The sequence below is a fragment of the Astyanax mexicanus genome, chromosome 20 (genome assembly GCF_023375975.1).
Source record: "Astyanax mexicanus isolate ESR-SI-001 chromosome 20, AstMex3_surface, whole genome shotgun sequence".
NCBI classification, from domain to species: Eukaryota; Metazoa; Chordata; class Actinopteri; order Characiformes; family Acestrorhamphidae; genus Astyanax; species Astyanax mexicanus.
Window position 1 is genome coordinate 7,722,167 of NC_064427.1, and position 15,077 is coordinate 7,737,243.

The following is a 15,077-nucleotide window of genomic DNA, read 5'->3' on the forward strand; positions in this document are numbered from 1 at the left end:
GGATGATCTTCATGAAGACTTTGCCTAAGATCGATAATAGGCTGATGCCGCGGTAGTTCTTACATTCCTGGCTGTCATCCTTCTTGTAGATTGGGATGAAGATTGCCTTCTTCCATTGAGAGGGTATGTCCTCTGAGTGCCAGATCTTTGTGATGAGGAGGTGCAGGCGATGTGATAGGACTTCTCCGCCAGCCTTGATGGCTTCCGCAGTAACTTTGTCAATTCCCGGCGCCTTTCCATTCTTCAATGCATTGATAGCCGTCTTGACTTCTAACTCCGTTGGTTCTGTATCAGCCATAGCTGTTGTAGGCGGGGCAATATCTGGTGGTTCTGGGGGTGGCCCTGTTGGTGGATTATGATTGTACAGTCCCTCAAAGAACTGTTTCGAACATTCAAGCCATTCTTCAGATGACTTCACAAATCCCCCATCTGCCTTTTTGATGTTATCGTTTGTTGATGGGGTTCTTCCACTGAGTCGTTTCAGGGTTTGATAGATAGCTGGGGTGGCGGACACAGCTGAAGGTGGTACTGGAACTCGGGTGGTGGGTGCTGTTGTCTTAAAATATAGCTTGCAACTTGACTCTGGTGTACAGCACCAGTTAAAAGGTTTCACACTGTGGTAGTGTGGGTGGTGCGTTCAGGAGGTACGGCTGATGAATATAGACTTTATGGAAAGTGTAAATGTATGCATGACCCTGTGCCCAAATACAGATATGCACTTTCTCCTTGCTAAATGCTGTAGTGCCCAATGCAGTCCTCCAGGTGGACGGTTGTTTCCGGTTGAGAGTAGGCTGTACGCTATTGGCTGCTGCTTCTCACCGGTGTGTGGATTAGTGCTGAGTATAAAAGAAGGTTGTGTGTAAAAGAAAAATATGAGTTTAAAGCGTCTTTGCGTTTCTAGAAAGTCGTCATATAAGTTTAACTTCATTCATTCATAAAGTACTTATGTGGTTGCGTAATCAATAGTGCCCTTCAATAAAGTTGTAGTCTTCAGTAAAGAGTTTTACACCAAACCCATTTTAACTGACTTTACATCTCTGGAAAAAAATATAAAGTAAGAAACCACATTCTGTTTCTGAATCAGTTTCTCAGATTTTGCTATTCATAGGTATATGTTTGAGTAATATGAACATTGTTGTTTTATTCTATAAACTACAAAACTACAGACACAAATTCTCCCAAATTCCAAATAGAAATATTGTCATAAACATAAAAGAAATAACAGAGCTTTCAGACCTCAAATAATTCAAAGGAAACAAGATTAGATTCATAAACTTTTAAGAGTTCAGAAATCACTATTTGGTGGAATAAGCCTGGTTGTAATAACATTTTTCGTGCATCTTGGCATGTTCTCCTCCACCAGTCTTACACACTGCTTTTGGATAACTTTTTGCCTTTACTCTTGGTGCAGAAATTCAAGCAGTTCAGCTTGGATTGACAGCTGGTGATCATCACAGTTTGATAGTCTGGATTATTTTATCTCATGTATGACCCTGATCAGTTTTAGACCCTGATATCCAAATCAGGTAGACTTGACATATCATGACCCATCAGTCCCCAATAATTGCCCAACACAGACAATAGGTAAAGTTTATTTTAGGAACAGACAGAAATATAACTATAGCGGCCACAGTTATGCTATATGATAAGCTTTCTGTTACACTGAATTGGGGTTCAAGTGAACTTTTGGGCACAAATGAGTGAAATTAACAATGCATGTTTACTCTCTCTGTTTGTTTATTGTTCGGTGTCATATTTTGTTGTGTATAAACCCTAAACAGGATCTGTAATGCAGAAGACTGTTGGACTGCTGTTTGTTGAAGAAAATCAAGGCATGAATGATGTCCAGATGCACCTTTAGTTGCCCAATACAGAGGAACCATTTGTGCTTGAGGTAGATCCCTCAGATGCTAGTGTGGAATTGGCCATTTCTGAATGCCTAGGCCTAAAACAGAAGCTTTGTCTTATTTTACTCTTTGCTGGTGGTCGTGTCAGACATCCTGACTTCACCATGCTGATGCAATTTCTGTTATTTTTTTATATCTTGTATTTAAGATTAGTTCATCACATTTAATCTTGCCTTCTAGGGACCAAAAAACAACAAACAAACATCTGACCTATTTATGTGTGCTGCAAAATGCTGCATGGACTCATTCAGCTTTTGGTGCCTTTAACACCTTTAAGTGCTGCAATAGTGTCTCTAAACGTGTCTTTGCTGACTGTCAGCTACAAACTATGGGGCAAAGGCAGGAAGAGGGTGGTGGCTGTCTGAACTAGTTTGCGGTCATCGACATTGAGTTACATGGACTGATTAATAGAGCTGTGATGGAATACAGTATATATAATACAGTTTTGCCTGGCTCTCAGGTGTTATGTTCTGTATAATGCACCCCTTTTTTAGAGAAAGTTCAATATAAACCTAAAACTGAGCACTTTCTTGTTTCGGGCAGTTCCATTCTTTCTATAGTATCTTATCTGTGAGAATATGATTTTCATGTAGAGGTTCCATTAAGGTTTTGAATGCAGCTAAGCATCAGACCTTTAAACAAGGGCCATTCTCTACACTTATTTTAGGCTTCAGTGACCCTTAATCATTTGTTAAGTGTCAAAATTAGTCCAATTAGTTCACAAATATTCTTTTTATTTAGATGTAGTGTATGAAAAAAAAATCAGAGTACAGGGTAGTACAGTATTCAGCACCAACCCTTCCTTATCTGTCTGATAAATGTGTACACTCTGTATTGTAAGCAGAGGCTGAACACAACCACAATAATCAAAATGAGACATCATATTGTTAGATTAGAGCTTGATGTGTCTTTATTTTGTTTAAACAAGCTGCAGATGAGAGGCAATTATACTGAGACTTTCACTGAGTAAAATGACTACGTACATTTCTGTACACCTGTCTCAGCAAAATTCAACCTCTTAATAAACTGTTATACATATGTGTTATATGCCTGTGCATATTAGTATATTGTACCTATACATAAAACAATCTCACTGTTAGTGGCACTGAATCACTTATATATTATACACCAATATTACTGTTCACGTTGAAGTATTTGTAATAAAGGTGGAGATATTACATATTATGAATGATTTACAATTTTTATGAAATAAGAAAAAAAAATGATTCTACTTATTTTATTTATTTATGTATACTTTAAAACTCTGGTTTCTAAACACTAAAGCATTTCAACATGAAGTCATAAGCACGTGTTTTTTTCTGAATTAGATTATTCATGAGATTGACTAATACACTAAAAACCAAAAATGAAACAACACATACATATCAGATTCAATATACATGTCTGTCAGTGCAGTTCATTATGACAGTAATGTTTGAAATTAAAAGGTCACTGAGGTCATTAGTGTTTCCCTTTAAAGCTGTATTACTAGGAATTTCATTCGTTTTTCATTCGCATTAATCAAATACATAGATTATTAAATATTTATGTGTTACAGTCTAAAAGATATAAAAAAAAAAGTAAAAAGAAATTTGAAGCCGTATTTATGACACTGTGCTGAATGTGATCACTGACTGCAGAATGGTCTAACTTCATTTACTGAAACCAACCTGACATTAAATTAAAAATGATCTGGTATCAGATTAAAACTTGAAGATGAGGATTCAAATATTCGACAAGATACAATAAATTTAACTGATGTTTTAAACCATGGATAGAATATTGCATACATCAGAGGATTCAATGAGGAGTTTATGTACACTAACCATCCAAACACAGTCCACGCTATTGAGGCAGTTGTCATGCTTTCAATGGACAGAGAACATATATAAACTGGAATCCAGCAAGCAAGATAAACAAAAATCACGAGTCCCAGTGTTTTTGCTGCTTTGATTTCAGAAGAATTTGAAGAGCTGTGTTTCTTTAAGGCAAGTCTTACAGCTCTGACAGCTTTAGCTTGATGTCTTGCAGCATTAAAAATGATTGAATACAGGATCAGTATAACAGAGCAAGGAGCGAGAAAAGAAACAGCCAGATCAACAATCATCCAGGAATATTTAAAAATCACTACACACTCTCCATAACAACTGGTGATTATTTGAGACTTAAGTAGATGGTCATTAAAGTAAAAAACTATTATGACATACAACAGGGAAAAAGACCAGCTTAGAACTATGAACAGAGATGTTTTACAAACAGTGATTCTAGTGGGATAATGCAGAGGATCACTGACAGCAATGTATCGATCAACTGCGATTAAAACCAGATTATAGAGAGATGCTGACATTGAATAGCTAATGATGATTTCAGAGACAGTACATGCCGTGTCTCCAAAATACCAACAGGAGTCTCTCAGTTGTGTTATTTTCACAGGCATAACAAACATTCCCACGAGAAGATCTGCTGCAGCCAGAGAGAGGATGAGCAGGTTGGTTGGAGTGTGGAGCTGCTTGAAGTGAGAGATGGAGATAATCACCAACAAGTTCAAAATCACAGTACACACAGATATACATGAGAGAAAAATGAACAAAAATATATATGCAGGGTCTGATCGGACCTGCTTTCTGCAGGATGCATTGTTTCCAGGAAAGCAGTATTGAACTGTGAAGTTTTGAGTGTATGATTTATCCATTATAAAGAGATGCAGGTTTATCAGATGAAACTGGATCTGCTGTGTCGTCCAGCGATGCTGAACTGACAGACAGGGCTGTGTTTCCACTTTTCTTTATACCCATGTTTGAATCCTCCCACTTCAATATGAGTGGTTAAGTGCCCCAAGTGCATCATTCACTTAACTAAAGCTCAACATTACATCATTGTTGCAGCAGTACTCAGGCCTGGTTTAGTCTATAGTTAATGTCCTAATTATTAATTTAGCAATCAGGTTTAATAAAATGTTAAATGATGCCTGCTTCACTAGTGAATGTGATAAACTGCATGAGTAAAACACCAGTCAAACTCACCATGTGCTTTTGACATAATGTCAAAACACACTTCCCTGCAGTGGAAGGCCAGCACACATGGCCTAGCCAATACATCTGCCTGGTAGACATTCAGTGGTCATGTGCCTCTGAAGTTCAGTTAATGTCAGAGATGTTCAAATGAGATGTTATTATTGCCAGTGGATCTAGATGAAGCAGAAGGACCCTTGCTGGGCAAAGAAAAAATCTACATCACTTGCTTACTATCCCCCCTCTAATCGCCACTTGAGTCCAATAGGTCATGCCACTTAAACATCTAGGCAATATTCTCAATTGGGCATTGGACACAGTTTCAGGCTTGATCACTCTGTAGCTGGCCACCTTTGATGAGGCTGTCTAGTGTTAAAAGGCCGAAACACACCCTGATTCAAAGGCATACTACTGATGTTGTGTCCTAAAATTACAATGTTTGTGAAGCTGTTAAACTCTTAATCTTAAGGTAAATCTCATGTGTATTGTATTGGCACAAAGGACAGTTTACCATCATGTCCAGCGTATTTTCTGACTGTTAACCTGGAGGAGTATACAGAATCAGTGACTGGCTACATCAACAAGTGCATTGAAGATGTTACTGTCTCCAAAACCATCACAACACACACCAACAAGAAGCTGCAGGTGGTTACAGAGGTGCATATGCTGCTGAGAACCCAGGACAAGGCATTCATGTCCGGGCACAAGGTTGGCCTCAGAACAGCTAAAGCCAAGTATTCTCCTACGCAATGAGGATCCACAATCACTTCCAGGACACTGCTGACACTTGGCACAGGTGGCAGGGCATCCAGGCCATCACCAACTACAAGACACCTCCACCTGCTTGTAATAGTAATTCCTCTCTTCCAGATGCTCTGAACACCTTATGAGCAAGGTTTGAAGCACAGAACTGCACAATGCTAAGGAAGACTACACCTCCCCAAGTGACCAGATATTATGCCTGTCCTCAGTTTAAACCACATTATTAATTTCACTGATGACACAGAACTGTTGACTTCAGGAGAGTGCCAGGTGTCCACCACCCACTCAACATCAACAACTCTACTGTGGAAATTGTAAAAAACACCAAGTAGCTCGATGTTTACATTGCAGAAAACCTCAGCTGGTCCCTCAACACAAGCTACATAACCAAGAAGGCCCAGTATTGCCTCTACTTCCTGCGGAGACTGAGGAAAGCCTATCTTCCACCTCCTTGCTTCACCATCTTCGACAGAGGGACTGCAGAGAGCATTATCACTTGGTTTGGGAACTGCAACATTTCAGATCGCAAGACCCTACAGAGGATAGTCAGGGCAGCCGAGAATGAGTCTCTCTGCTCTCCATTACAATTATTTACACCACAGGCTGCAGCCACAAAGCCACCAGCATTGTGGAAGACCCCTCTCTCATCTGCCCCATCTCTTACATGGACTCTCTCATTCGCTCTGATGCCATCCAGCAGAAAAGAGTATCCGAGCATCCACTATCAGATTTTGCAACAGCTTTGTCATAGTCAATACCCGCTTTATTTGTAAGAGTCGGGCGGAAGGAAGTATACACCCTCTAGGTTGACAGACCGCCAACCTATTGCAGGGCAGAAAGACACAGACAGACACACAAGCGCGTTCACTTACAGGCTCACACCTAGGGCGCAATTTCATCCAGTTTTATTCTCCCGTTCTCCCTTGCCGTACTCCCCAGGGGAGGTGCTCTAAGAGTTGAACTCCTTCCCGGTAACTCCTAATGTGCGCCCCATCCCGGTGACTCCCAAGGTCCACTCCGCCCCGGTGGCGGCAGCTACCGCCACGTCTGCAGCGCAAGCTTTCCCGGCAGCTACAGCTCTATGGTGCTGCTATGGTGCTAGCTTCCCCCGCACTGTGACACTTCCTCCCGGAACCAGCATACGCTGCTGTGCGAGCTACTCAAATCTCCAAGCCTGCACCAGCAGCTCAAGTCTCCAAGCCTGCACCAGCAGCTCAAGTCTCCGAGCCTGCACCAGCAGCTCAATTCTCCAAGCCTGCACCAGCAGCTCAAGTCTCCGTGCCTTTACCAGTTCCAGGCAGCCCACTCCTCTCCTGAAGGTGGCATCCAATCCTGTGCCAGTGGTGGCCGCCACCGCCTCTGCTGCCCTAGCGTCAGCGATGCCCTTCGCCACACCGACTCCTGTTCCTGCTCCAAGGATATTGTTGGTACCCAGGGCCCATTTACCCAGGCCTTCCCCGAGGCCTCCTGACCTCATGCTCAGAACTGTGCCCAGGCTGGCCCCACAGACTTTTGCTAGTCCTGGGCACCCACCTGTTTATTTCGTACCCCTGTCTTTCCCTGTCCTGGTTCCTGTCTCTGTCTGTGTTCCTGTTCCTGTCCCCAGTGGTTTTTCTGTTCCCGTCCCAGTCACTGTGTTTGTGTGTGTCCCTGTTGATGTTTTTTTTTCCCTGATCCCATGTCTGTTTTCTGTCCAGTCCCCGTTCCCAATCCATTACCCATTCCCTGTCCAGTCCCATGTCCAGTCTTACAGTTTATTCTTGTTTAATTCTTGTTTATTTCTTACTTAATTTCCTTGTTCTGTTTAGTTTATTTAGTCTTGTTTTAGTTACTTGTTTGTTTTCTTATTTGCCCTTCCCATTTGTTTTCCTCATAGACTGTATATAGCTGGACAGAGCATCGTCTCTTAAAAGTGAAGCCACCACAGCTCGGGCACCCCCTGCTGTTCGGCTGCAGAAAGCTGTGTAACTCCACCCATTCCCATAGGTTTCAATGGCAAAACAGACAACATTCAATCACGTTTTTTCTGATATACTGTAATTCTACCTCCATTATTTAAATGCAGCAGCTAGTGTAACCTCTGCTTATATTGTCAAATTTTTATATCCCCACAGAATTCGGTTTTTAAAACGTTATTCAGCTCTATTCAAAAAAGGTGTGGTTATGGTAAAAGGGCTGCTTATGGGCGGGACCAATAACAGACCGTCAGCTCCGCTCCGCTCTGCAGTCTGTGACCGCGAGGGAGCCCTCAGGGGCAGGGTTATTTAAATGAGTAGGCTGCTATCCACAGTCTTTCTCCCTCCTCTGGTCTCTACTGCGCAGAATCAGGTGGCAGGATCGCCAACATGGCGGAAGATTTTGGCTTCATTTTCATTGAATGAATGGGAACGGAGACGCGGCGTCCATCTTTTTTACAGTCTCTGGTTTTCCTTGTCTCCCGTTTGTTTTGGTTTGTTTCTTTGTTCCTTGTTTGTTTATTTGTTATTTATTTAATAAATTTCCTTTCTTACCTGCGTTTACGTAAGCTTCCACGTCTCCCTGCCTGATCAACCCTGACACAGACATCCTGACCACACCATGCAGAATGAATTACTTTTTTTTTTCTCATTTTTTTGTTGCAGCTTGTATTTACATCTTCTAGGTCACCAAATTGGCACCAATAATCCAAACCTTTCATGTCTGCTGCAAAATACTGCATGGACTCATCCAGACACTGATGTGCCCCCAGAATATGTAACAGGCAGAATAGCAGCTTGTGGTGTATAGAAATACTGTAACTAAATACAGTTGGTTTAGTCTGGTCCTCATGTATTTTCTTCAGTAGAATGCACCCATTTTAAAAGAAAGTTCAATATAAACCGAAAATTGAGAGAGGTAAATTAAGTATACTGAATATGGTTTTGCAGAGGGTGAGATTCAGAGTATGTTAAAAAAAAAGGGAAAAAAAGGTCAGGGTACAGAGGAGCACAGTATTCAAAACCACCTCTTTATTATGTGACTGGTAAACTTGCACCATATTAGTAGATAATACTTATTGTCTATATTTTTTTAAACAAGCTGTAGATGTGCTGCAAAATGTAGTTTACAAAATGTATGTAGTTTACAAAAATGTATGTAGTTTACAAAAAACTACATACATTCTCTTAAACCTCCCTTGGTAAAATAATCTCTCTCTTTGAAATAATCTCCCCCTTTTAATCTCTTAATAAACTGTGATATTAATTACATATGCACTGCATTTACATGTGCATTTAAATTAATGGCACCCATTAAAAAAAAAAAAACTCACTGTTAGTGGCATTGAATCACTTATATATCATCTACCAAAATATCGGGTCACATTGAAGGCCTTCATTATACTGCATTATAGTAAATATCAGGCCTGATTTCTTCATACTGGAAACATCACCCTTAATGACCGAACAAGAATTTGTACCATGGGTTTCATGATGCTTCCAGCACTGGGAGGGTGAGAATTAGCTTGTGCTCCTTTTCAGACTTCTGCTGATCAAATTATTAGACAGCAGAAGACAGCAGGAGAATGCTTATTGTAAGCACTGGGTTGAATAATGTATATCTTTGCACCCAGAAACACTCTCTGGCAGTCCAGGTGATGGGGTTATCTATTTTAATCACATAAAGAATTTAGAATACTGTATTATTATTATTATTATTATTATTATTATTATTATTATTATTATTATTATTATTATTATTATTAGTGGTGATAATGGTGGACATATTACATATTATGGATGATTTTCATCTGATAATGTTACTGACACTGAAGTGAAAAGTTTTTTATGAAATAACCAAAACAAATATTGCATTTATTGCATTTATTTATGCATATTTTCAATCCCTGATTTCTAAACACTAAAGCATTTCAATATGAAGTCATAAGCAGGACTTTTTTCTGATGAAGAATATTCATGAGACTGACTAATACACAACATAAAATTACACATTAAAATTAGATTTAATATACATGTCTGTTAGTGCAGTAGATACTGGGAATCCCCTTTCACATCTATATTAATCATATTCACAAAATATTAGTTTCTACTTATTTGTTAATTACAGTCTGAAACATAACATAATTTAAAGAGATATTTAAGCCTTATTTATGACACTGTGCTGAATGTGATCTGAGACTGGTCTAATTTTATTCACTGAAACCAACCTGACATTAAATTAAAAATGATCTGGTATCAGATTAAAACTTGAAGATGAGGATACAAATATTCGAAAAGATACAATAAATTTAACTGATGTTCTAAACCATGGATAGAATATTGCATACATCAGTGGATTCAATGATGAGTTTATGCATACTAACCAAGCAAACACAGTCCACACTATCGATGAAGTCGTCATGCTTTCAATTGACAGAGAAGTTATATAAAATGGAATCCAGCAAGCAAGATAAACAAAAATCACAAGTCCCAGTGTTTTTGCTGCTTTGATTTCAGAAGAATGTGAAGAGCTGTGTTTCTTTAAGGCAAGTCTTACAGCTCTGACAGCTTTAGCTTGATGTCTTGCAGCATTAAAAATGATTGAATACAGGATCAGTATAACAGAGCAAGGAGCTACAAAGCAAACTACCAGATCAACAATCACCCAGGAATATTTAAAAATCACTACACACTCTCCATAACAACTGGTGATTATTTGAGATTGAAGTAGATGGTCATTAAAGTAAAAAAAATATATAATATACAACAGGGAAAAAGACCAGCTTAGAACTATAAACAGAGATGTTTTACAAATTGTGATTCTAGTGGGATAATGCAGAGGATCACTGACAGCAATGTATCGATCAACTGCAATTAAAATCAGATTATAGAGAGATGCTGATATAGAATAGCTGATGATGATTTCAGAGACAGAACATGCCGTGTCTCCAAAATACCAACAGGAGTCCCTCAGCTGCATTATTTTTACAGGCATAACAAACATTCCCACAAGAAGATCTGCTGCAGCCAGAGAGAGGATGAGCAGGTTGGTTGGAGTGTGGAGCTGCTTGAAGTGAGAGATGGAGATAATCACCGACAAGTTCAAAATCACAGTACACACAGATATACATGAGAGAAAAATGAACAAAAATATATATGCAGGGTCTGATCGGACCTGCTTTCTGCAGGATGCATTGTTTTCAGGAAAGCAGTATTGAACTGTGAAGTTTAGAGAGTATGATTTATCCATAATAAAGAGATGCAGGTTAATCAGATGAATCTGGATCTGCTGTGTCGTCCAGTGATGCTGAACTGACAGACAGGACTGTGTTGCCACTTTTTTTATACTCATGTCTGAATCCTCCCACTTCAATATGATAGGCTGATGTGCCCCAAGCATCATTCACTTGAGGTTACATCATTGTTACAGGAGTGGTTTTAGTCTATAGCCTGTTTTAGTCTATAGCTTGATTACTTAATTACTGATTTAGCAAACATGATGCCAAATCCAAACCTTCATGTTGTAGTAGTCTGATGCAAAGCAGGACAAAGAACAAACCAACACAAGGGATATATACAAACTAGGAAACAGGAAACACCTGGGACAGGAAACAAGAGGTGGGGTAACAAATGTGGGCACGAGAACAGGGGTGGCAGAAGCGAGCACTGTGCACACAGAAACAGGGGTGGCAGTGGGCGGCACAGCGACAGGAACAAGGACAGTGTCGGGTGCCGCTGGCACTGGAGCAGATGCGGCAGGCGCTGCTGGAGTTGCACTGGGGCAGCAGGCAGAGCTGGTCCTGCCATTGTAGCTGGCGTGGCAGGCAGCGCTAAGGGTGGTACTGGAACTGTGAAGGTGGGGGCTGCTGTCTTAACAAATAGCATTCAACTTGACTCTGGTGTACAGAGTCCAAATGGTGATTAGTGCAAAGAAGGCACACTTTGAAACTTACCCTGGTAACATCTTTGCCTAGAGGTGACCGATAAGGTACACTGTGGCTGGAAAAAGAAAACCCTAAGATGCAGATGCGATCTTAAGGGGGTTCCACAGGAATACTGGTACCTCTAAAAGGTGTTTAGTAAGGCTAAGGCCCAGTTGGTGCCTCCACACCAAAAGTATGATTGAGGAAACTACACCTCCCCAGTGGCAGATGTTTGCTCTTTCAGACCCTAAACACATTATATTTGGGTTGTGTTTTTATCTGCTGTTTTAACTTCTTAACCTGTAGGGGTCCCACTTTGACAAGCTTCCACTTTGACAACGAGAAGGATGGAGGTCCTATGTGGATTATATAAATCCCATTACCATCAAAGACTGATACCCCCTGCAACTCTTGTCTACAGTATTTGAGGCACTCCAACACGTGGCCATAGTCACAAAACTGGACTTGAACAGTGTCTACAACTTAAAAGAGTACTTCCTGTTGGTGGTGAGATCAGTTACAGCGACCACTTTGGGAACAAACATGGTTGTTTTTGTTTGTATTGTTGCTCAAACCTAATCTGGAGCCACCTCTGCTCTTCAGAACCGTTTTGAGGACATTGGCTGGGACATGTTCAGAGAAGCTGCTACATCTGATGACTATATTAACATGGAGGAGTACACAGAATTAATGACTGGCTACATCAGCAAGTGCACTGATGATGTCCCCAAAACCATCACAATACACTTCAACCAGGAGCTGTGGATGACTGCAGAGGTGCATTTCCTGCTGACAACCTGGGACAAGGCATTCAAACCGTGCCTGTCCTGAACTGATGTGCGGAGAACTCTACACGGACTCAAACCACAGAAAGCCCCTGGACCAGACAGCATACCTTGCAGAGTGCTCAGAGGATGTGCAGAACAGATGGCAGATGTTCTCACAGACATTTTCAACATTTCTCTGAGCACTGCTGTGGTGCCAATGTCCTTCAAGATGACGACAAATGTTCCTGCACCAAAAAAGTCCACAGTCCACTACCTCAATGACCACCATCCCATTGAGCCCCTCAGGGCTGTGTGCTCAGTCCACTGCTGTTCACCCTTCTTCCTGCGGAGACTGAGAAAAGCACATCCTCCACCTCCCATCTTCACAATGTTCTACAGAGGGACTGTAGAGAGCATCTTAAGCACCTGCATTACCGTCTAGTTTGGGAACTGCATTATTTCAAATTGCAAGACCCTACAGAGGATAGTGAGGACAGTCGAGATGACAGCATAAGATGGGTGGACACCCCACCCATCTGCCACATGGACTCTCTCATTTGCTCTGATACCAAGAGTAAACGGAGTAACCGAGCCTCCACTATTAGACTTTGCAACAGCTTTGTCCACCATGCAGTCAGACTCCTCAACACACAGTGACGGAGCTGAACCCCCCAAACTACACACACTCAAACATAAGGACTGAACTGGCACTTCATACTGCTCCTCACACACACACACACACACACTGTACTGATTCCACCCATCTCTCTATACATAAGCACTCTCAGCACACAGAGACTGAACTGTCTCTATCCTTATCAGCAACATTTGCTGCTAATTTTATAGAACCATAGACTCTCTACCTCAATAACTGCTGAATTCATTGTCAATACCTGCTTTATTCATCAGGGTCATGGGGGGAAGGGCTGGAGCCTATACCAGGTGGCATTGGGCAGAAGGCAGTATGCACCCTGGACAGGCCGCTGGACAGTCTATCGCAGGGCAGAAAGACACAGACAGACACACAGTCACTCACACACTCATACTTAGGGTGAAATCAATATCCAAACGTGGCCTAAACGAAACATCTTTGGACTGCAGGAGGAAACTGGAGCACCTGGAGGAAACCCACGCAGACATGGGGAAAATGTGCAAACTCCACCCAGGAAGACCTGGCTCACCCCAGCCCGGAATAGAAACCAAGCCGTCTTGCTGTGTGGCGACAGCATTACCCACTGTGCCACCTTGCCACCCTGCTGAATTCATGCACAACCTGTATGTTACATTATATGTACTGAAGGAGCCCTGGCTCATTGTGTTCACATCTTTCTCAACAACATAGGAGCATTTCAGATGGGTCCACCAGCTACTTCTGAACTGCCTGTACATTAAGCTGGGGAAAGATGCAGTTCCATGCCACAACAACAGTGTAATTTCTAGACTTTGTGGTGTCCAAGGGTACTCTCAGCATGCACACGGCCAAGAATAAAGACATGGTAGTCTAGGCCCACCCTTCCACTCTCTGGATGGTCCAACAGTTTCTGAGGTTAGCCAACTTCTTCCATCATTTTGTGCAGAAGTTTAATTCTGTGCTGTCTCCCCTCTTTGCCCTTATGCAGAAGACTGTGGCTACATGGTCATGTGGCCTCAAAGTCTCACCCCACACTGCTGACAGTACTATTGGTTGTGTCAGACATCCTGACAACACCATGCATAATTAATTTCTGTTTTTTTCTCATTTTTTGTTGCAGCTTGCATTTTTGTCTTCTAGGTCACAAAATTTTCACCAATAATCCAAACCTTTCGTGTCTCCTGCAAAATGCTGCATGGACTCATCCAGACACTGATGTGCCCCCAGAATATGCAACAGGGAAAATAGCAGCTTGTGGTTTAGAGATGTTTCTGAATACAGTTAGTTTAGTCTCTCTCTCAGATATTTTGTTCTGTAGAATGCACCCATTTTAAAAGAAAGTTCAATATAAACCTAAAATTAAGAGGTATATGAAGTACACTGAATATGGCTTTGCAGAGGGTGAGATTCAGTGTATGAAAGGAAAAAAAAGTCAGGGTAAAGGGCAGCACAGTATTCACTACCACCTCTTTCTTACTTAACTGGTAAATTTGTACACTCCGTATTGTAGGCAGAGATTAAATACAACCAAAATGATCAAAATGAGACATTATATTAGTAGATAATGCTTAATAATCGTTTATATATTTTTAAACAAGCTTCAGATGTGCTGCAAGTATGAAATTAATACATGCATTTCCTTAAACCTCCGTCACTAAAATACTCTCTCTCTGAAATAATCTCCCCCTTTCAATCTCATAATAAACTGTTATCTAAATTACAGCTGCACTGCATTTTTTTTGCACCCATACATAAAAAAAACAAACTAAACTGGACTGGACATATATTTAATACCAATATTACTGTTCACATTGAAGGCCCTTCATTATACTGCTTTATAGTATATATCAGGCCTGATTTCTTCATACTGGAAACATCACCCTTACAGTCTGCACACTGTGGCCTAAACAAGAATTTGTACAATGGGTTTAATGATGTGTACCTATACACCTACAATAAGAATTATTATTTATAAATAATAATAATAATAATGATAATGATAATAATAATTCTATTTATTTTATTTATTTATGTATACTTTCAAACCCTGATTTCTATACACTTATTTTCTGGTTCACCCACATTACAAAGCGTTTATTTCAGTGATTGTTTTCTCGTGTA

The 15,077-nt window shown here is 40.8% G+C and overlaps 1 protein-coding gene across 1 annotated transcript; it reads right to left on the reverse strand.

Moving 5' to 3' along the window:
* Window positions 1-3,281: 3,281 nt before the first annotated feature.
* On the reverse strand, window positions 3,282-4,665 carry LOC111194970 (trace amine-associated receptor 13c-like). The gene is made up of 2 exons (XM_049469024.1): window positions 4,525-4,665; window positions 3,282-4,413 (listed from the first exon to the last, which is right to left on the reverse strand). Exons 1-2 carry the CDS (start codon window positions 4,597-4,599, stop codon window positions 3,589-3,591), a joined length of 900 nt encoding a protein of 299 aa, XP_049324981.1. The 5' UTR covers window positions 4,600-4,665; the 3' UTR covers window positions 3,282-3,588.
* Between the last annotated feature and the right edge of the window lie 10,412 nt (window positions 4,666-15,077).